Source organism: Leptopilina boulardi, unplaced genomic scaffold (assembly GCF_019393585.1).
Source record: "Leptopilina boulardi isolate dan_hultmark-lab unplaced genomic scaffold, ZJU_Lbou_2.1 LbouV2_150, whole genome shotgun sequence".
Classification (NCBI taxonomy): domain Eukaryota; kingdom Metazoa; phylum Arthropoda; class Insecta; order Hymenoptera; family Figitidae; genus Leptopilina; species Leptopilina boulardi.
In genome coordinates, this window is record NW_026137697.1 from 1,842,492 (window position 1) to 1,864,038 (window position 21,547).

At 31.4% G+C, this 21,547-nt stretch overlaps 1 protein-coding gene and 1 long non-coding RNA gene across 3 annotated transcripts in view; one reads left to right on the forward strand and one right to left on the reverse strand.

The window, feature by feature from the left end:
- LOC127291689 (uncharacterized) overlaps nt 1-21,547 on the reverse strand; it is a 114,063-nt gene that overhangs the window by 64,893 nt on the left and 27,623 nt on the right. For both annotated transcript variants that reach the window (XR_007844644.1, XR_007844645.1), the window contains exons 5-6: nt 18,469-18,688; nt 5,605-5,693 (exon numbers count right to left, since the gene is read on the reverse strand). This is a non-coding gene — a long non-coding RNA (uncharacterized LOC127291689). The remainder of the gene's footprint in view (nt 1-5,604; nt 5,694-18,468; nt 18,689-21,547) is intronic.
- LOC127291682 (protein gooseberry-neuro-like) lies at nt 1,064-21,433 on the forward strand. Its single transcript, XM_051320909.1, has 6 exons — nt 1,064-1,522; nt 4,371-4,684; nt 10,600-10,711; nt 20,149-20,345; nt 20,533-20,968; nt 21,093-21,433. Exons 1-6 carry the CDS (start codon nt 1,447-1,449, stop codon nt 21,320-21,322), a joined length of 1,365 nt encoding a protein of 454 aa, XP_051176866.1. The 5' UTR covers nt 1,064-1,446; the 3' UTR covers nt 21,323-21,433.

Consider the following 21,547-nt stretch of genomic DNA (forward strand, 5'->3'; position numbering starts at 1 on the left):
CCAACAGGCAGGTTTGGGCAAATTACAAAACAATCTGTTTTTTTCACAAAAATTTTCCTGTAGGCCAAAAAATTTTGTTTTGTTCACAATTTCGATTTGTGTATTTCCCAAAATCCGCTGTTTGTGAATACTGCAATAACAAAAGAAATTTTTTTTTCCGTGAGAAATCAATTGGAATTTGATTCGTAAACCAAAATCTGTTACAACGCAATTCTTGTAAAAAACGAAATCGTTAATGTGCGAGCAATAATTTTGGTTTTTCTCTAATTCTATCATTTTAATTTCGATTTAAATCTCTTCAAATATCAAAGATAGAATTTTTCTACAATATTTTGAACAGTCTAAATTTTAAGCAAAACAAAAATGATGGGAAAACAAAAAATGAATTTCTGGTTACTTCTCTAACATATAATAACAAAACCCTAAAAAAGCAACAATTACACAGAAAATTAAAAGGCATTAAAATAAGCTGCAACGCTTATTATTTTAATCCAATTTTGCTTATTTTAATACCAAAATGGATTAAAATAAGCAAAATTGGATTAAAATAATAAGCTTATTTTAATGCCTTTTAATTTTCTGTGTACTTTGAAAAAAAATCTACACCTGACTTTATAACAAATTCAAATACATATTAATTTCAAATCGATTGTATTCCTAATTAAAAACGATAACAAATAGAAATTTGTGTTCTCTATATATATATAATCAAATTTAATTTTCATCTTTGATTTTGCACACTATAGACCTTATCAGCGCAGCATTGAACTCACTAAATCCATCAAGTGCGTGTATACACTTCATTTCTGGCGCAAAGAAAAATATAAAAGTTGTTTACAGTTTTAATGTCATATATGTAAGAGTGCGTGGTATCAGAGCAAGGCACGTTCCGTAGGCGGATCCGTGGGCAGAGACGCCCATTGTGAAGCTCTTGGTTGCCAACCACGTGGTAGGGCGTAGCCAATAATGGGTCCCCTTGAACACTTTTCAGACCCAACAATCAGCCCCCTTGATGTCCCCCAGTTGTACCCCCTGATTGTACGAAACAGAGACACGAGAAGAAGCATCCTCACCGACACGTTATTGCCTCGGAACTTCTCGCAACGAGAGCCACGGGATTTTAGTTTGTTTTTGTTTTTTTTTTCCAAAAAAAATTTTTTTCCTTTTTTATTGAACCTAGAAGGCCTTTTTAATCTTCTACTGCATCAAAACCAGAAATTGTAACTCAAGACCTGATTCTAAGGATCTACCCTTACAATTTTCAACCCTTTTCTAGTCTTTTATCGTTTTTTAGTTTCTTTTATATATATATATATATATATAAAAGATATATTTTAATGAGAATTTTATATTTATCAAGTCAAGTGTTTGGTGCGAGTGACAATTTTTACTGACATTGTTTAATGCCTTATTATTATTTAAAGTGAGTGTCAGTTCATATAGTTGATGTTGGATTACATAAGCAAAAATATGGACGTTACGAGTGGCATGAGACCTATTTTTGGGGGATACCCTTTTCAAGGTTAGTCTCGGATTTTATAGATTTAGACAGATTTTTAAGTATATATATGGATATATTTAATTAAGATTTTCAGCTATCTTTAATTATTAATTGAAAAGGAATATTTTATACTTTTGAGTCCCTTTTCTTTTATTCCCTCTACACTCAGAAAAAAATTTGTTTGAAGCAACCAAATTTTGTTTAAATCAACAAAATGAATGCATATACAGTTAACCAAACATTTGGTACTAAACCAAACGTTTATTTAGTTCAATCAAATTTTTTCTTTGTTCAAAAAATTTATAAAAAATAAACCGCAAACATTTATTTAGATCAAATAAATATTTATTTGAATTAAACATATTTGAATTAAACATATTTAACACAAATAAAGGATCAATTAGAAAAATTTGGTTGATATCAAACAATTAAGTTATTTTATAATTAAAATTTAAATAAATTTGAATTAGGCTTTGATCCTATTTACCATATTTGATTAAAATAATAACAAATTTTTATATATATAACGACGAAATAATTTCGATGAATTATATAATAAAATAGGTTATGATACAAGAAATGTATCAAAATAAGAAAGAAATATATTTTTTGAATTTCTTTGTTCTTTACTATTTTTTTTTAAGAGCAATTGGAATTTTTAATTATCGAAGAATAAACAATAGCCGCGTTAATTAAATATATATATCGCCTACTGTTCTATCAAGGCAGTATCCCAAACGAATTATATACGCTTGTTATTTTATAAATTGAGGCTCGTCGAGAAGTATATAAACAAGTTATCTATAAATTCATCTACAATCAGAATTAAATATTCACTTGTAAATTAACATATGAATAATTTAATTTACTACAGCTATATCAAATTATACACTATATAAATTTCTATATATATAAATTACGCTAGTGACAAATTAAGTATAAAACACTTTTAAAATTATAATTAATTTCATTAAGTTAAATACACTTTCTTTTTTCTTCAAAAAGGTCCATGTAATATTTTTGCATTTTTTAGTAGAAAAAAAATGTCCATATTATTATTTATAACAAAAATATATCTCATTGTTACCACTGATATAATACACGAAAAAAAATATTTACCTGAAACAATGAAAAGTTTTACTATAATAGCGAAAGATTTCATTGAAACAAGTAAAACTTTTAATAAACTATATATATAAAAAATCTTTTTTTCCGCGTGTATATATAATTCTGGAAGATAAAATTTGCCGCACTGATAAAAAGGTTTGGTATTGACAACCAAACGTTTGGTTGGTATTTAAGCAACAAAAATTTTTTTGTTGAATCAACAAAATTTTGGTTGTCCCAATTAAACTTTAGTTACGACAACAAAAATCGTTTTTTTCTAATTTTGGTTGTGTCAAACAAATTTTGGTTGAGACAATTAAAATTTTGTTGAATCAACAAAAAAATTTTGGTTGCTTAAATACCAAGCAAACGTTTGGTTGTCAATACCAAACCCTTTTTTCAGTGCGTATAAACAAATAATTTAAAAAATTTCAAACACTCAAACGAAATTGAAACTAAGAAACAACAGATATATATTTAAAAATTTTTTTCTGGGGACTTTGAAAATAAGCTAACATATATAGAAAAGAAAAGATTTTTTTTTTAGTCTGATGAGCGTCACAAGGATATATAGAAGGCGTATATAATGCATAAACACAGTAATTATGTCGAAGTGTATATATATATATATATATATATATACAAGAAGGTCGATGATACAGGTAGCAGTGCCACGTACGAAGGGCGGCTAATTCGACTAATGATCAGACTTTATACTCGTTAGTTCGGGAAACGACCAGAACACGCCTACCCGCGAGCATAAATCCACCAATTTTACGCCTCTTATGCCTTTTTTTCGGGTGATTCCAACGCGGTGAAGAGAGTCCGCGGCCTCTCTCTCTCTCTCTCTCTCTATACTCTTTCGCTCTCTCGTCCCTGTTATCTGATTTCACGTTTTTAGTTGGGGATCCCCGCGCTAATTTCAAGCTCAATCACTGCCGCTGTTTTTCGAATCGTCGTCGCTCTTAACCGTATATATACACGCATTTACGAGTCCCACACCTGCGACTTATTTCAAAGACTAAATAAATAATCGACCGTATCAATTTTCATTGCACGAACATTTATCGTTAAAGAACAAAAATTTACAACCACTTTAAAAAGCTCGAGCGCACTATACTTTTTATATATAAATATATACTTTGAATTAATATAATATATACACAAACCGTGACAAAATTATATAGAAAATTATTTCTATTGCACTCAGAAAAAAGATATATGTTTGAACCAAATGTACCATTTTTTTATATTTACCCAATTTTTTGGTTACTCTCTAAATCTGAATTAGTAAAAATGTTTACTAATTTAAATTAGTGACTCACTTTTTGCTTTAGAATTAGTTAAATATTACTAATTGTTAGTAAAGGTTACTATAATTAGTAAAACTTTACTAATTGAGAAGCAAAAAGTGAGTAACTAATTCAAATTAGTAAACTTTTTTACTAATTCAGATTTAGAGAGTAGTTCAAACAAAATTTGTTTAATTCAAATAAATATTTATTTGATCTAAATATAACTGTTTGGTTTATTTTAATAAATTTTTTGAACAAAGACAAAATTTGATTGAACTAAATAAACGTTTGGTTTATGCAACCAAATGTTTGGTTAACTGTATATCAATGCATTTATTATTTTGTTGATTTAACCAAAATTTGGTTGCTTCAAACGAATTTTTTTCTGATTATGAGAGAAATTTTTTTTACGAAATAAAAATTTATAAATTAAACAAGGATTTTTTCCTATATTATTCTTTTTATAGGTCAGGGGCGAATGAATCAACTCGGTGGAGTTTTTATTAACGGACGTCCACTACCAAATCACATTCGTCGACAAATAGTGCAACTTGCCGCAAATGGTATACGACCATGTATGATCTCTAGACAATTACGAGTTTCTCATGGTTGTGTGTCAAAAATTTTAAATCGTTATCAAGAAACGGGTTCAATTAAACCGGGAGTGATTGGAGGCAGTAAACCCCGTGTCGCTACACCGGAAGTTGAAGCAAGAATTGAAGAAATCAAAAGGGAGAATCCTGGTGTTTTCTCTTGGGAAATTCGAGAAACACTTATCAAGGTATTTATATATAATAATTAAATATTCATTATTTTTACAAAAATTAAAATTTTCAACCCTTTTTTAAAATTTTCTATTTCTTATTCCTTTAATTTTAATTTTTTAAATTAAATTCAATTTTCTAAGATCAAAGTTTATATAAATCAAAAATCAATAATAAAATGTGACAGCGGATGGAATTACAGTTTAATAAAACGAATCAAGAAAAATGACAATAGTAATAAAAAATATCTAAGAAATGATTATTATTTTGATATTAAAACCCTATACTGATCCAAATTGCATTATAAAACGCATCTTAAAATTGAAGAGTCAATCATATAATCCTTTCGACATGAACAAATAATTGCTTCTTAGAGGAATACGATATCTTTAACCCAGCGAAATGATCAGTAAACTTGGTTATATACACTTTCACGATGGCAAATAACTGTTATGAACGCGTCTTCTCTATGATTGCTTCATTAATTTTCCATGACAACTCTCAATGTTTTTTTTTTATCTCCTCAAGCATTATATATCTATACAATTAATAGCTTCTGCAACAAAGTACTCCTATATAACCCCCTACAAAATTCCTTTCCTTATTTCGCGAGAAAATACTATAAACAAATTCTTAACTATATATTTCTATATATACAAAATAAAATGAATTCTTTTAAGAAATATAATAACTTCTTTTTTTTTTGACAAATAAATATTTTTCGCGAAGAAATGTTATATAAGAATCTTTAAATTATCGCAAATATTTATTTATTTATTAACTAAATAAATAAATGTCACTGTTTTCAATAACATCGGAATGTTTTCTTAGTAAAGAATTCCTTTGGTAGAAAGTTTTGCAAAGAAGAGAATTTCTTACTAAAAGTAATAATTTTAGTAAGATGTAAAAATAAATAATTACAATAAAAATGACTTACCGATTGATGATCTCGATGCAACTCGAAAATTTTTCCCATATGTCATGTACCAAAAGGCTCCATGCAATTGAGAAGGAATTCCAAAACATCTGAAATAAAAAAAAAAAAAATAATTGTTAGTACTTTTTTAATTTTTTTATTCTTATTTTCTTTCATTCAAAATAAAATTTTCTTTGAAACAACAAAACTTCTTAGTTTTAAAAAAAATTTCTTCAAGGAGAAAAATGAGTTTTCTTTTGCGAATTTTTAGCTCTGGTAGCTATTATTTATAGCTGCGACAGCAAAACATGTTAGCTATGGACGCTAATTATTAGCTGTATTACAGCTAGTAATAATTGCTATCCATATAATAGCAATTGGGGTTAGCTAAAGTAACTAAATTTTAGCTAATATAGCTAACTATTTTTCTCCGTGTTTGATTCAAAAAAAATTTGTTTGATTCAAAGAATAGTTTTCTTACACTCAGAAAAAAGATATGTTTGAACCAAATGTATACCATTTTTTTATATTTACCCAATTTTTTGGTTAGTTCAAACAAAATTTGTTTAATTCAAATAAATATTTATTTCATCTAAATAAATGTTTGGTTTATTTTAATAAATTTTTGGAACAAAGAAAAAATTTGATTGAGCTAAATAAACGTTTGGTTTATGCAACCAAATGTTTGCTTAACTGTATATATCAACTCTCTAAATCTAAATTAGTAAAAAAGTTTACTAATTTGAATTAGTGACTCACTTTTTGCTTCTGAATTAGTAAAATTTTACTAATTATTAGTAAATTTTACTTACAATTAGTAAATTAGTGACTCACTTTTTGCTTCTGAATTAGTAAAATTTTACTAAGTGACTTAATTACTAGTTAATTAGTGACTCACTTTTTGCTTCTGAATTAGTAAAATTTTACTAATTATTAGTAAATTAATATTTCATATTATATTATATATTATGTATATTATTACATATTATTTCATATTCATATAATATTTCATATTACCAATTCAAATTAGTAAACATTTTTACTAAATTATTCAGATTTAGAGAGAATGCATTTATTTTGTTGATTTAACCAAAATTTGGTTGCTTAAAACGAATTTTTTTCTGAGTGTATTGAATGAAAGAAATTTGCGCATTAAATCAGAGAAATTCTAACATTGAAATAGGGTCAAAGAAACACTTATTTGAATTAAATAAAAAATTACACGAAGATAATTTTTTTTCAATTAAAAATAATTTGTTTGAAACAAATAAATTTTCTTTGTATCAAAGAAAAATTTACCAAAGAAATTGATTCCTTTGAATTAAAGAAATCTTATTTTTTCTGGGTGGTGCGCAGGGGGATATATATAAATGTTAAAATATTAAGATATTCGACGAAGATCTTAGTAGCAGAAATATAAATTTTTCAACGTCAATTTGAGAATCACAATCTTTAATCTGAGCGGTGCAATAGCTTCCTTGCAACCGCATAACAAACCCTGAGGACGCGATTCGGTGTATTCGTCGAGGCGGATTATATATTTTCTATATATCCCGTGAGTTGTGGCGGCCAACGTTTGACCTCTCATCGGCACATATATATAGATACTTATATCTCGCAACGCGATCATACTGAATGATGCTTTTTAATATTGTGCACAAGAGACGAGTGTATAGGGGTACGTGAGTAGCCCTCGGCGACTCGTCTGTCCTCTAATACATTATTCCCGCCGACTACGTATATTTTTTTCTCTCCATAAAAAAAAAACAATATTTTCTAATGTCAATTGAATTAAAACAATTTTTAACAGATTTCATAATAAAATATTATAATATAAAAATTTAAAAATAAAATATTGAGTGCAAAATATGAGAAAAGTATATCTATAATGTAACGCCTGTTGGGCACGCGATTTCGTTTGTTGGCGCGCGCATATTTCGAAACATATTTCCGATCGTTATCTCATATATGCGGATCGCGGATCTCTCAGAAACAATAACGATCTTGTGTATGTGTGTGTGTCAGGGCAAACCCCGGTGGGTGCGGAGCTGGACCCGGGCGATGACAGGAAAAGAGAGACGAAGAAAAGGGCCCCAGGGCCCAGAAACGCCCCCTTCCAACATTAAATGCCGTATTAATGCCCGCCACGCTCGCCTTATACGCTTTTACCACGCGGGGTCGCTCTATACACTTTATATACTTTCCTTTCATTTCCTTTGCAACATCGCGTATTATTCTAGCACGTTTTTACACACACACACACACACACATACATGTGTATGTGTTTTCAAAAAAAGGTTTTGGTTTCTTAAGGGGGGAACACCAGTTGTAACTTTCGAAATATCGATTTTTTTTTTGGTGCATTTTCTTAAAGTATACATATTTAGAAATGTGTCTGTAAATTTCAAAGTTGATCCGGTGAAAAATAAATGAGATATACAGAACACTGCAGCGGCGCGTCCCGTGGCTTCATACAAGGTGGCCAGCCATACCTGACCCTAACGACAGATGGCCTTTTCCTATGATTTAGAAACGGCAACCACTGCGGAAGAGTTATTATATGGTCCAGGAATCGATGACTCTTTGTAACTTAGAAACAAAATTTCTTCTGAACAAAAAAAAGTAAGTTGAAACTTTTAATGCGTTTTTCTCAAAATGACATTTTCCAAGTCGGTGACCACGATTACTCGAATACCATTAAACCGATTTATTTAAAATTTAGTGTGCTTCATTTACACATATAAGTCTAGTTCGTGATCGAAGGATTTTTTTTTTTAATCAAAACTTTTTTTTATATAGCTGAAAATCGACCGTATTTTTTTAACGAAAATCATACTTTTGACTTTGACAGGTCGCCATTTTGTCAAATTTTTTTTTTTTTTTAAATCCTTCGATCACGAACTAGATAATCTTATAATAAATGTAAATCAATTTCATTTTTGTATTTCAGACGAAGTATACTTGCAGAATGCTGGTCACCGCAATTCGCCTTTTTTCTTAAGACGCCACTTCAATGGCTCATATCTCCAAAAGTTTTTGTTAAAAAAATTTTTTTTTTCTTTTAAATTACAGCTTTTTACATGTACTTTTAACTAATAAATAGTATTCTTTAAAAAGATTCATTGTTCTTTTGGAAAATATTCTTGAAAAAAGCATTATTTTTTGAGTTACAACTGGTGTTCCCCCCTTAATTCATAATTCCTTATTCTTTCTTTTCTCTCTTTCCTTCCTTTTTTTAGGAATGCAATTTATCTCTTTATCGCAGTAGAGGCATCGGCAAACGGACCCGAGGAATGGCTCAGATCCAAGAGAGAGTACCGAACAAACTTTTACGTCAATTTGTATTTTATGGGTCACATTAATTATTGTTTTCGACGCACGCTCTTTTTGCCGTCAAGTGTGTATTTCTATCCTCAATCTTTTCTTTGTTGTCGCATCTCAACAATTCAGTCGAAGCAATAAATATCTAAACGCGACTGTTTATGATTTAAAAAAAAAACTAATCTCTTAATTAGAAGGTTTCGTATGAATAAAACGATACACAGTAAAAACAAAGTCTTAAACCGTTTACACCTTAAATTAAGCCCATATATTTTGCATAAGTCTGTCCTTTTTTAATTGGTCTGACTCCGTTTACACCTTAAATTCAGCCTCAAAAATAGGATGAAATCAAGATTTCTTTTTTAGTGTGTAACATTCGGACCATTGTTGTTTTAATAAAGGTTTACTCCAACGTTTCGAAATCTAAATGATTTCCTCTTCAGGGAGTCAAATAAGAAACATATGTCAAGTCATAGAAATAATGGTCAATTGCGGTGTCAAATTAATAAAAACAAAACCACCCTAACGTTGGAGAAAAACATAGAGTTTGGAGTTCAAATCAATCAATCCATTTTTTAAAAACAAGTAATAACTGAACAGACACATTATAAACAAAACATATGATAAATAAATAAATAAATAAATCACACAATCTATAAATAAACAATATAAAATGAAAAAAATAAAATATTATGTGTTCTGTTCCCAACGTCAACTTTAAAACATCTCTTAATCTCTTAAAAAAACAATTGTTTTATAAAAGATTTACTTGAATAACAGCGGAAAGATTTCACTAGAATAACGAAATATATTTAACTGAAACAAGTAAAACTTTTGCTACTGTAGTGTAACGTTTATCCAGGTAAATCTTTTAAATAATTCAAATAATCCATTAACTATTTATTTTTAGCACAAAAATTATTATTGACATGGTGTATTTTTGATTTGAATTTTTGTTCAATTTATCTATTTATCCTACACAGAAAAAAACTGAACTCAGAATGAGCCGTCTATAGACGGCTTATTTTGATGTGCAACAAAAATGAACCAGGTTGGTGGCGCCACTGTCTATGTCGTTTAGCATTGGCTCATTTTGATTTGCAACAAAAATGAGACTAGGTTTTTTCTGTGTATAAAAAAGTGTGTCATAAACCGGAAATTAGAAAATTTTAAGTATTTAAATTATATATAAAGAAAAATTACAATATTTGCAACCATTGATGCATTTAGGATCTATAAATGATATATAAAATGTATAAAATGACAGCATACATGCGGCAGTAAGATAATGCTGTATATTTTACAATAACCAATGATTATTCAAATTCTTTGAATATATATGTATACCCTTGGGAAATAGATAACGGTGCAAAAATGCACTGCAATAATCCACAATAATAGAGTGAACAAAATATCATCCCACTATATATATATGAAAATAATAACCTTAAATTGTAAAGCAGTAGCCTGTTGTTGCAAAATATCTTGTATCATATACAAGAAAATTTCTTTATTCTATCATTATATATAAATTCCACTGTCCACGTTAAAAATTATAATCTATTATTAAGACGTGTTTACAATATCAATATTGTTTCTTATACGCCAAACCCATTTTAAGAAAAAATTATATCACATTATACAGTATTCACTTAATTAAATTGTATAGTTCAAAGAAATAATAATTTTTTATAGGAAAACTTTTCCGATCCACCGAGTGTTAGTTCCATTAGCCGACTACTTCGAGGTGGAAGACCAGGAGAAGATGGAAAGAAGGATTACACCATTGATGGAATCCTAGGAGGTGGTGAGTAGTAATTTTATTAAAAATCAAAAAACTATATTTGAAAAGAATAAAATTAATAAAAGCTCGAACTCTAAACATTGAACAATAGTACTCCGGAACATTTGATCATCATCCAAAATGGGGTCACTTGTCATGATTCTGTGTGTAAATCTCGTTAATATAGTATGATTTCGATTATTGAAATGCTCTCGCGAGTTGCATTCACGCGACTCCGCATAAGCTCAGCGGGGATGCTGACTAGCACATTTCTGGATGACTATGCTACGAAAGAAGATATTTGCTCTCTACTCTGCGGGCCCCTCTAATTGATTACACGCATCTTTTCACGCGATCTATTCGACCAATCGAGTATGCCTTTCAATCTTGAGTGCCTCATTGATTGTGCCTATCAACGATAAACTTAAAGAGTTAAAGAATCATAAGATCGGCAGCAATATGCAGATAATCACAATTCAATTTTTTCCATAATTTACTAACCAGAAAAACACAGAATTTATTGTAAACATAGTGTTTTTCTAAGTATAAATATAGTTGGATGTTCCAAAATTCCTTATGGACCAATATTTTTTTTGGATAAAATTCTTCGACATTACCAAACAACAATCAAAAGCATCAAAATATAAGTGAAACATCAAGATTATAGTTTTCCATTCAGAAAATATAAACGAAGGCTTTTTCCATATAGACAATTCGTCAGATAAATGTCAGCCTGACATACCATTTAATAAATTTATTGATATCTTGCTAAGAAGATTCAGAGTGTGTTCGCGCGAGGGATCGTCGATTGCCGATACAATCAATAATCCTGATTGTGAATCACTTAGTGGTTGGTTGTATTTTTAAAAGTGTGAGTGGCTTTCTTAACGATTTGTATATATGTATGAGTATCGGCTATACAGATGTGAAATCACACATATATATATAGGTAAGGGGGAAAGGGTGAAGTTATAGGGCAAGAGGAAAAGAGAAAGAGCGAGAGAAAGAGGGACCGCGGCAGGACCCATTAGGCTAATCCCTCGTCGGCGGTCCAAGCCAAAGGAAGAGGGAATAAGAAAGCCACAGGCTACGTGTCATTCCTGCTCGCTCGCCGACACCTATACCCCGACCAACACCTTCATATATACCGATGCTGTACGACATTATTTCTCACCAGAGGTGCTCTCACTATCGTCATATCATACTTCTAAAAAAAAAAATCCTTTTTTTGGTTTGCATCCGTCAAAAAATTTGGATTACTAATTAAATTTTTACTTACGGAAATATTCCAAATGGGGCATATAAGTTCAATAATAAAAATCAAATAGTCCCTCTGACTACACTGTTCAGTAAAATCTGCAAATACTAAACGTGTTCAAAAGTTTACTTTAACCTTTAATTGACAATATTTTTTTGTACTGAATAGCAACTTGCTGATAAGTTCTAATTATCATATAATTAAGTGATGCAATTACAACTGAATGGCAATAATTAATCTCAACGTTTAAATTGATTCTTTCTTTTTAAAGATTCCTTTCTTTTAGAAAATATCCGCCCATGGGTCAAAATGGATTGTATAAAAGATACAAGGCAGTGTTTACATTGATATTGTGGGGGTCATTGATTGAGAACCTCTGTGGACGTGTGGCAGGCGGTGCGTTTGATCTCCGCGGGACCCTCGCGGGGACCCATGAACCCTCTTTCTCCCTCTATCAACTCCCATAGCTCTCTCTCTCTCTCTCTCTTTCTCTATCTTTCTCTCTCTCTTTCTTGACTCTTTACTCACATTCTCACGTCGTTCGACGATCGAGCGACTCTCTCGACTAGCATCCGTTTTCTGAAACCACCTTTTGGATTCCGCACGACAAACCTGTATAACACGCCGACACATTCCTCTCTCATGTCCACGAGACAGTTTACAAGATAGAAACGGACATTTTACACGAGTAGCTCCTCTCGCCATCGACAAATAATTTATCTCATCGCTATAATCGCAAGGAGTTATATTAATGGACACTTTATTAAATGCTGCTTTTCTCATTTATCAAAGTAACATGAAAATATCTATTCTCTATTTGTCAATAATTAATTCCCAAACACTTTTCTTCTAATATAGCGGGATTATAGCGTCGCCTTATTCTTCTCACAATATATATTTTATTTATAATCGCAACAATTACACAGAAAAAAGCTGGTGTTGCGGGTAATTTTTCACCCATAAGATTTAACCCAGATTTAGGGTAAAATTTGTTTCTGGTGTTAAAAATAACACTGCGTGTAAAAATATTTGCAAAACAATTTTCAATAACTTTGTGAATAATATATAAATGTAATGAAAAAAATGTTGATCAACTCTCATTCATTGCGTCAGAGTCGAAAAAAAAGTCAAAAGAAAATATAAGGGACAGCATAAGGATAATGGTTGCATCTTAAGATATTGACACTCCTGTAATCCGTTTGTCGGGACGTGTATACAGATCACGCCCACCAGAGATTAAAATCCCGCATGCCGGGGCTTTTTTTTTTTTTAGCTCATTGAGGATAAGTATACTAACTTGAACACGACGCGATCAAACCAAAAATAAGCGTTCTCACTTTGTGAGACTCTAGCTCACGTGTGAGTGAGAACACGTCAAACTCCGTCGGTAGGAACCCGGAGGTTAAAAGCTCGCTTGATGCCGCTCTCAGACGTCGGATTCGCCGACCAAAAAACTCTTTATTTTTTACATCTTTAATTCTCCAAATCTTTTTTTTTCTCTCTCTCTCTCGTCCACTGATGACTCGTTTGCCGTCGCGTAATATTGCGAGAGATGCCTTTTCGTTTCATCCGACAGGAATATGAGCAAACGCTCATCCGAATTGTCTGTTTCATGTCCTTAAAACGTGATTTGTAAAAGCCGTCCTACTAATTTCATTAGTAAACCCGGTGGTCCACGACTTGGAAATTAAGAGAAAGACCTTTTTATACTTGGAAATTAATGAAATAGAAATTCACGGAAAGAAATATTGAATCATCCTATATGACATTATAAATTTCATTCCGCAAAAACAAAAACGAATGTGAAATAATTTTTTAGAACATTGAACATATTGTGAAATAATACAGTTTAAAAGATGATATAGTCAATCGCACAAAGGGAAGATTGTCATATAGAGAAGTAGCCCGAGGCAATATATGTTCAGTGTTGCCTTCCTTTCCGGAGCTTTCCGCGTGTCGAATGGACGGTTCAGATATCTGAATGGTGGAAAAAGATGCCGCACCTCGAAGGTTATAAATCTAGCCTTGGGCCCTCTCGAAGGGGATATACTCTTCTCGGTTGCTCCACTTGGGGGTCTTAAGCGTGTGTGAGGTCTATAGCTAAATGGTAACAAATGCTACTCCGGATGGGCAACAATGCCCGGCGGTCTGGTTGACATCGAATCTCAGTATGTCGTCCTGTCAACGCCCGGTGAGCAATGACAGAGATCGTTTTCATCCAAAAAAAAAAGAAAGAACAGACCACCAGCCTCAGTTTTTGGTTTGATCTATTGATTGCAAGTTGCAACACAATGATTCTGGCTAATGTACAAAAAAAAAAAATCACTGAAATGGAGGCATACCAAAACCACTTGTAGTCATATTGTCACCTGTCATAGTAGCAGCTATTATATATTTATATGAATTCAAAATATCCATGTATCATTAAGAGCGTCGATGGTGGTCCTTAATTTGAACGTGCCTCATCCTAGAGAGATGTCGACAGTTCGATTCCCTTACATACTGTTCGCACGTAATTCCTACACGTTCTGACGCATATTATATGATATATATTCACGAGAGCGCATAATTCTTTCAGGTATTAGCAACAGCCAATCCAAAAGGGAGAAATGACGCCTTTGATGTCTAATTTTAACTAAAGACTAGTCTTTGTTCCAAATGGAAACAATAGAACCGTTGATAACTCATTCTCCAAAGAAAATTGAACCTTCATGTAATAATTTATATCAATCATTGATAAAGATAAATTACATAATCTGGTCGACAAAATTTTCCTAAACATAGAATTCAATTTACAACTTTTGAAAGTCAAATTATTTTCTGAAATTTTCAAATATAATAACCGCTCCATCATCGTCATGATTATTATTCAATTATTTTATATAGTACAGTTATAAATCATATTTTAATCTCCGATTCAAGTAAACCGATTTTCTCCATTAAAGTAAATTTCACAACAAACTACAGATATTAAAAACTCGTTTTTTTTTTCGCAACCATATCATCACAACAATATAACCCGAGGGGCCTCATAATTTAATATCCCTTTAAATGTGGCGATAGTTTTTTTTTTCTTCTTTTCTTTTTAGCTCATCGTCAAAATGAAAAGCAAAGGTATAATAAATAATTCAAAGAGCCAATTGGTGAATTTGATGGTCGCTGATAATTATCAATTATCGCAATTAGGAGGCTGATCGACTGAGGTGTGACCTCTCGCTCTCTCACATCCGGTTTTTCTCCCCTCTCATCCTCGCGCGCATCTTATGAGTTGAACCCTTCACGAGATGTGAACCTTCGATGGAACCAGGTGTGCGCGCATTTTCTTACGTGTCGGAGGACGTTCGGACCCGATTCAAGTCGGCATTCCACTCCTCGCCCTCTGACATTTTCAGGGCCAGTCAAGAGGGGCCCTAAAAGGGGTTTCTCTCTCTCTCCTCCTTCTACTTTCACTCCACTCTCGTTTCATCTCCATCTTCTCTCTTTCTCCAACGCGCGAAAAAAATCGCTTGCAATCGTTTAGGAGGCCTCATATGTTGGACTTGTAATGAGAGAACGCTCAGGGCCCAAGACAAGAGGGCGGCACTCGATGAAATGCTTTATAGATTATCGACCATGCAACACCCCGTTCCGCTTTTGTTTCATATATATATATTTTGGTGCCAAGTACTTTTTCACTTGAAAAAAAAATTTATAGACAGTTTTTTGAAAAACAGTTTCATAATAATCCTCTTGTTATCTTCATTTGATACTTATTCAGTGTTCGTATATATATATATATAGATTATCCTATTCAATTGAGTGGAAAAAAGTATACATTTCACTTAAGAGGGGAATAATGACAACGGTAATAATTATAAAGACAAAGCTTCCTTTTGAGATGAGAAAAAAAATCTTTGAAAGGCGTATAGGGAAGCGGTTTCCTTTGAGTGTATATATGTTCACATTGCTCAAATGACAATCGAAAGAATGGAAGAATGACTCGGAGACAAGTTGCATCTTCAATAAAGGTGGCGGGCCCCTTTAAATTCTTGTCACCTTTCGACTCCTTCGAATAAGCCAAACGACACAGAACGCCGAAATATGTTTGGCAATATTTCAAAACACGCCTAAAAGCGGTACAATAATGCACCTACGCTCAATATATGCACCTGTCACACACTCAACTCTCTCTCTCTCTCTCTTTTTTTCCCGTCATTCAAAAATATATGACATACACACACAGAGAAAGAGAGGAAAAAAAAGAAAAATACGATTTCTTTCCCTAAAATGACGTGTGTAATCCTTATAGACTTGGCCTCCTTTTATTTATTATAGAATTTGAAATCTTCTTATAAAATTTATTAGCTTTTTTTCGATTTGAGGAGTTAAATCTTTTGAATCTTCTTTTTTTCAAAAAAAAGGCGTAAAAATCAATTTTGTCCTCTTCTTTTTGTAATTTAGAATTTTTTTCACTTCAAATAAAAATTCTCCAAAAACCGCTATAGTTTATAAATTTAAACATATATAAACTTGATTTTACTTAACTTTATATTTTAATAAAAATATACATTTTTTAAAACCAAAAGAAGTTTATAATTATAAATTTTTTTTGTTGTAAAAAATCTTCGTTCTTTTTTTTTTTTTAATTTTTCAAGTTAAATCCAAATTATTATAAACTTGTCGAACTGGTTTAGAATACCCAAAATGTTTTTGAAGATGTGGGACATAAACTTTCTAAAATTATAAATTCAAATGAAATACCTGTGTTTATTTCGTTCATCTCACGCACGATAAGAATTCGGAAACTACGAAAATTGTCTAAGAAAATAATTGTTTACAACAAATGTATTGAAAACCATTTTCAATTCAAACTTTCCAAAGATATATATTGACACCTACAACAATTTAAAAAATATTTACGTCAACAACAATATGACAATTGCATTATATTTATATATATCGGAAGTGCAACAATAATTTAAGAACTTGTTTCCTTTTCCTGACCACAAACAGCTCTGTTCATTTTTTGAAACGTGGGAAAAATATTTCGATGACCACTAAAAACGATTGTTAAACGAATTTATTTTTTTTTTCCGCAAAGAATATACATATATATATAATAATAATATATGTATCGGTCCCTTTTGAGAAAACTGTGTATGTTTACCATTTTTCTGATTTTTACGACTCCTAGTTTCATGTTTAGCATCATGGGATAGCTCATTTCTTACTCGTTTTTCTTTTATATTCTTTACGGGGGCGGCCCATTAAGAAAGAGCGATGCTCCTGACCAGATCAGATCGACTTTTCTTTTTCACCGGATTTCTTCCGTGTGATGTCCAGTCCGCATATATATATATATAGAAGCGGCGGCTACGATCAAAGAAATCTCGTGTTTTCCTGTTTTCCTTACGAGCACAGTACGACCTGATGTCCCATACAATGTATCTTCGTGCGGTTTTCTCATCCATTGTATAATACGAAAGAGAGAAATATATATCGATTCGATTGAAGGCCAAAGTGTTTTCGATATAGTGTGGTTTGTCCGATCCCTTTTTTTTTGAGGGCAAGGACATTTCACCTTATACCCAAGAGTCCTCACACATATAAACATATATATATGTAGAATCAAATCGAATTTTTGGACACATTTGTCAAAAAGTCACTATTATGTATAAGGGACCAAAATATAATGCTAATGGAAGAATTCTTCTTTGATGAACGTGGGAGTTTTCCTCGGGACTAATATAACATTTATGGGGCCATTTGTATACAAAAAATTCAAAAAAAGGAACAAAAACATAAAAAGATTAATTTGAAAACTGAGGGATAGTTGTGATGATATGATTTATATATACATTTTATAGCGTTGAATGTTTTTTAATGATTGCACATATTACCGTAATTTATATCATTTTAGAAAAGTAATAATTTTCGCTTTTAAAAAAAAGTGTAAATGATACTTGCTATTGTTATTTATATTAAAAAAGAAAATTTAAATTTCAAATTAGTTTCCGAAAATTTACATTTAAAGAACGGACTTTATCATTTTTTATAGTGCACTCAAATTTCGTTTTAGAAATGCATCTGTTTATCCATAGAGAAGATGAAACGAACCTTAAAATCTATTTTCACGAAATAATTCCCTGAATGAGTAAGCGCGCCTTTTGTAGACTCAGCGGCGAAAAGTTTGTGTACGTAAAAAATCGTGTTACTTCCCTAAGGAGGGAATCAGCTTTATATTCGGTACTGTCGATATACGCAAACAAAATATATATATATAAAGAAAATAAACTGCATATAACACAGGTAAATATATGTCAAAACAAGATTTAACAAAATAAGTGAAAAAATCTTACGCCCCTAAAAAAAAATATATCCAATGGCGTTTTGACGAACAAAAATATATTATACATAATTTTTTTCGATTTCTGTCCGTAAATATGAACGCCAATTTTTTGACTGACTCCCAAGATTATCACGTCAAAAAAATACAACTAAATTTTTTGTAATTAAAATTTTTCCAATAAATTAAAATATTTACCTTAATAACAAAGTTTCAGCGCGCTTCAAGAAGATATTTCTTTTAAACTAAATAGACCTCGGAGATCCCTACTTTCAAGTTAAATTTCCATTCGGAAAATGTGAAAAATAACCGTAAAAATAGACCGAGTTCTAAAAAGTCTGAAACTGATCCTGTGTCCTTTTTTACTTTTGCCCTTATCTTTGAAGAATGTAACACCACAATTCATCGATGATAGAATCTGCAAAAGAAAAATTAAAATACTGTCAGTGTTGTACAAACATAGTTAAATCTTTAACGAGTCGGTAATATAGAAAGCTAAAAAAAATTTCATTTCCAAATTTAATAATAATTTTAAAAAAATAATCAATTTTTTCGACACATATATACATTTTTATTGTGTTGGTAATTTTATTGTTCAGAAAATAAGTGGAGCTAGTGAAGCAATCATATTGATAGTATATATATGTTACAAATTACTACTATACGCCATTGGTAATTTTTCCAATTGTCGAAGGATCAAGCATTGATTTTACATGAGAAGTACAGTGGAGCATGAAATTAAATACCATTTTAGAAAACATTATATGAGAGAAGGATGAATGAAAAGGAAAAGGGAGTGCGGAAGCCAAACGGAGAATAGGAACAACTGTCCAGTTCTGATCCTCGTCACAGGACAATGAGATCCCACAACTGACGAAGATAGGATAATATACCAGGGACAGAAGATGACAATGGACTAAAGTCGACTTAACGCAAATATTTGTAAACGCGATTCGCTGACCAGTTTTTTTTTCACATATATACATTTTCTGTATCTTCATTTCTTTTTTTCATTCTATATATATATAAGCAGAAAAAAGTAAGAAAAAGGATAAAAGAAAAAGTACTTGTGTGGTTTTTGGCCTCAATCGCAGAATTTCTCAAGTAAGTGAACAACAATAAACATGAGAATCTTTTAGAGACAGCTGACTGATTTTTTTAAGTATTACAAGAATAGACGAAGCAGGTCCATTAAAAGCGCATTATTGTCGAATAAAGAAAAATTTTCCTCAGAAATCGCAAAAGAAAAACGAAATTAGCGCAAAAGAGGGCATTTAAAGTTACAATTTTTCAAAAATTTTACAAATATTTCAAAAATAAATTTACTAAGTTCAATAATTATAAAAGGAAAAAAAAAAAGAATTTTTCCACTAATTAAAATGATATTATCTTTCGTGGATAAAAAAAAATACTTTTCTGAGAATATTCCTGCTAAACGAGCGCGATAATGTCTTTTCGGTTATAAATGAAGAAAAATGAGCTTTCATTTTAAAATCGTTAAAATGCATCAATCGTACATGAAATCACCGACAAAATGGCCGTCAACTCCAAGATGGTGGTGAAATTTTACGAGAACTTTATGGATCCCTGTAATGAGCGTAGCACGAATATACGAAACCCATTTCAAGCGAAATGTGAATGCAGACGAACGTATTAGAAGCATGCTCGAAAAACTATAAAAACAAATGATAAACTAACCAATACAAAAACGTTGCTGAAGTTAGAGTTAAAACATTTTTAAACACATATACATTCGCATATACTAAAGTAAAATTTAAGAAAAATCTCCATTATTTTAGAATTTAAAAATTTATTACGTTTTTTATTAATAAAATAATATAAAATATTATTAATTTTTATTAATTTTATTTATTACAGGAAGATGTGGAGAGGATTCAGACACTGAAAGTGAACCAGGAATTCCTTTAAAGAGGAAACAGAGAAGAAGTAGAACAACATTTACTGGAGAACAACTCGAACAACTAGAGGCTGTTTTTCAAAGAACTCAGTATCCGGATGTTTATGCCAGAGAAGAAGTCGCTCAAAGAACAGGCCTTACTGAAGCAAGAATACAAGTAAGTTCATTTTCAAGTCATTAATCTCCCATAATTTATGTCCTCGACTTACATTTCTATTATTCCATATCACGCCGAAAGAAAGTAAACAGATTTAACACCTTTTATAATAATATTGTTAACAATTCATAGGAATAAAAATTTCAAATTAGATTCGATTTTAACTGAAAAAAAAAAATTGTTTCAGGTTTGGTTTAGTAATCGAAGAGCTAGACTGAGAAAGCATGCCGGAAGTGTGTCTCATCCAATGAGCAGTCTTCCCTTGACACCATGTCAATATTCAACGGGTCACGATTTGAGTCAAATCCCACAAGTGCCCCAAATTCCAGGAGGCATTCCCCAAGTGCCAACAACACTGCATCAAGGTTCAACGACACTTCATCAGGTGCCAACGAGTCTACATCAAGTGTCAGGGACTGTGGCCCAAATGGCCAATTCAATGGCTCAAGTACCTACAACCATGAGCAGTGCTTTGCAAGGTCATGTGTCTCTCCCAGGACATTTGAGTTCCCTAAGTTCCCATTTGAGTCCAGGACACTCGAATGGAATGCAACACAGTCAGGTTCCTGGGATTCAACCACCTGTTGCCCATGGGGCACCCACGTCACTCTCTCATTCTAGTGGTACGTTATTATTGATTTATTTTGTCAATTAATTTATTTCAATAATCTCTAAAAACTTTTTTTTTTACTATTAATATTAAAATCGATTCTAACAAGATGTGTTTTGTTAATTGATTTTTTACAGGTAATAGTGAGTGGTCAAGAGCACAGTTAGGATGGAGTCAATTTAATCATTTCCAAGGTGGCGAGTATACTTCATCGCATGCCAGTCATCAACTGGCTTCCCACACAAGTCATGGTGCTCAAGTTTCGAGTAGCGCAAATACACCTTCCACAGAATGGTACGATCAAAATTACGAATACGCGCAACATGCCCAATTCAATTATCATCGGAGTATTGGTGGAATATTTTAATTTTTAAGTGTAGAAAACCAAAATTTTTTATATATCTATTATATATAAATATATGTACATATATATAAATATATATTGTAAATAGAAAAATATATTATTATAGAATATCAATCATGCGTTTTTATATTAAAATCAATAACCTTAAACAATCTTTCCATCCTCATTTTACGAAAAAATTAAATTTTTTTAAAATATTAATGTAAAAAAAAGAAAAGTATATATTCA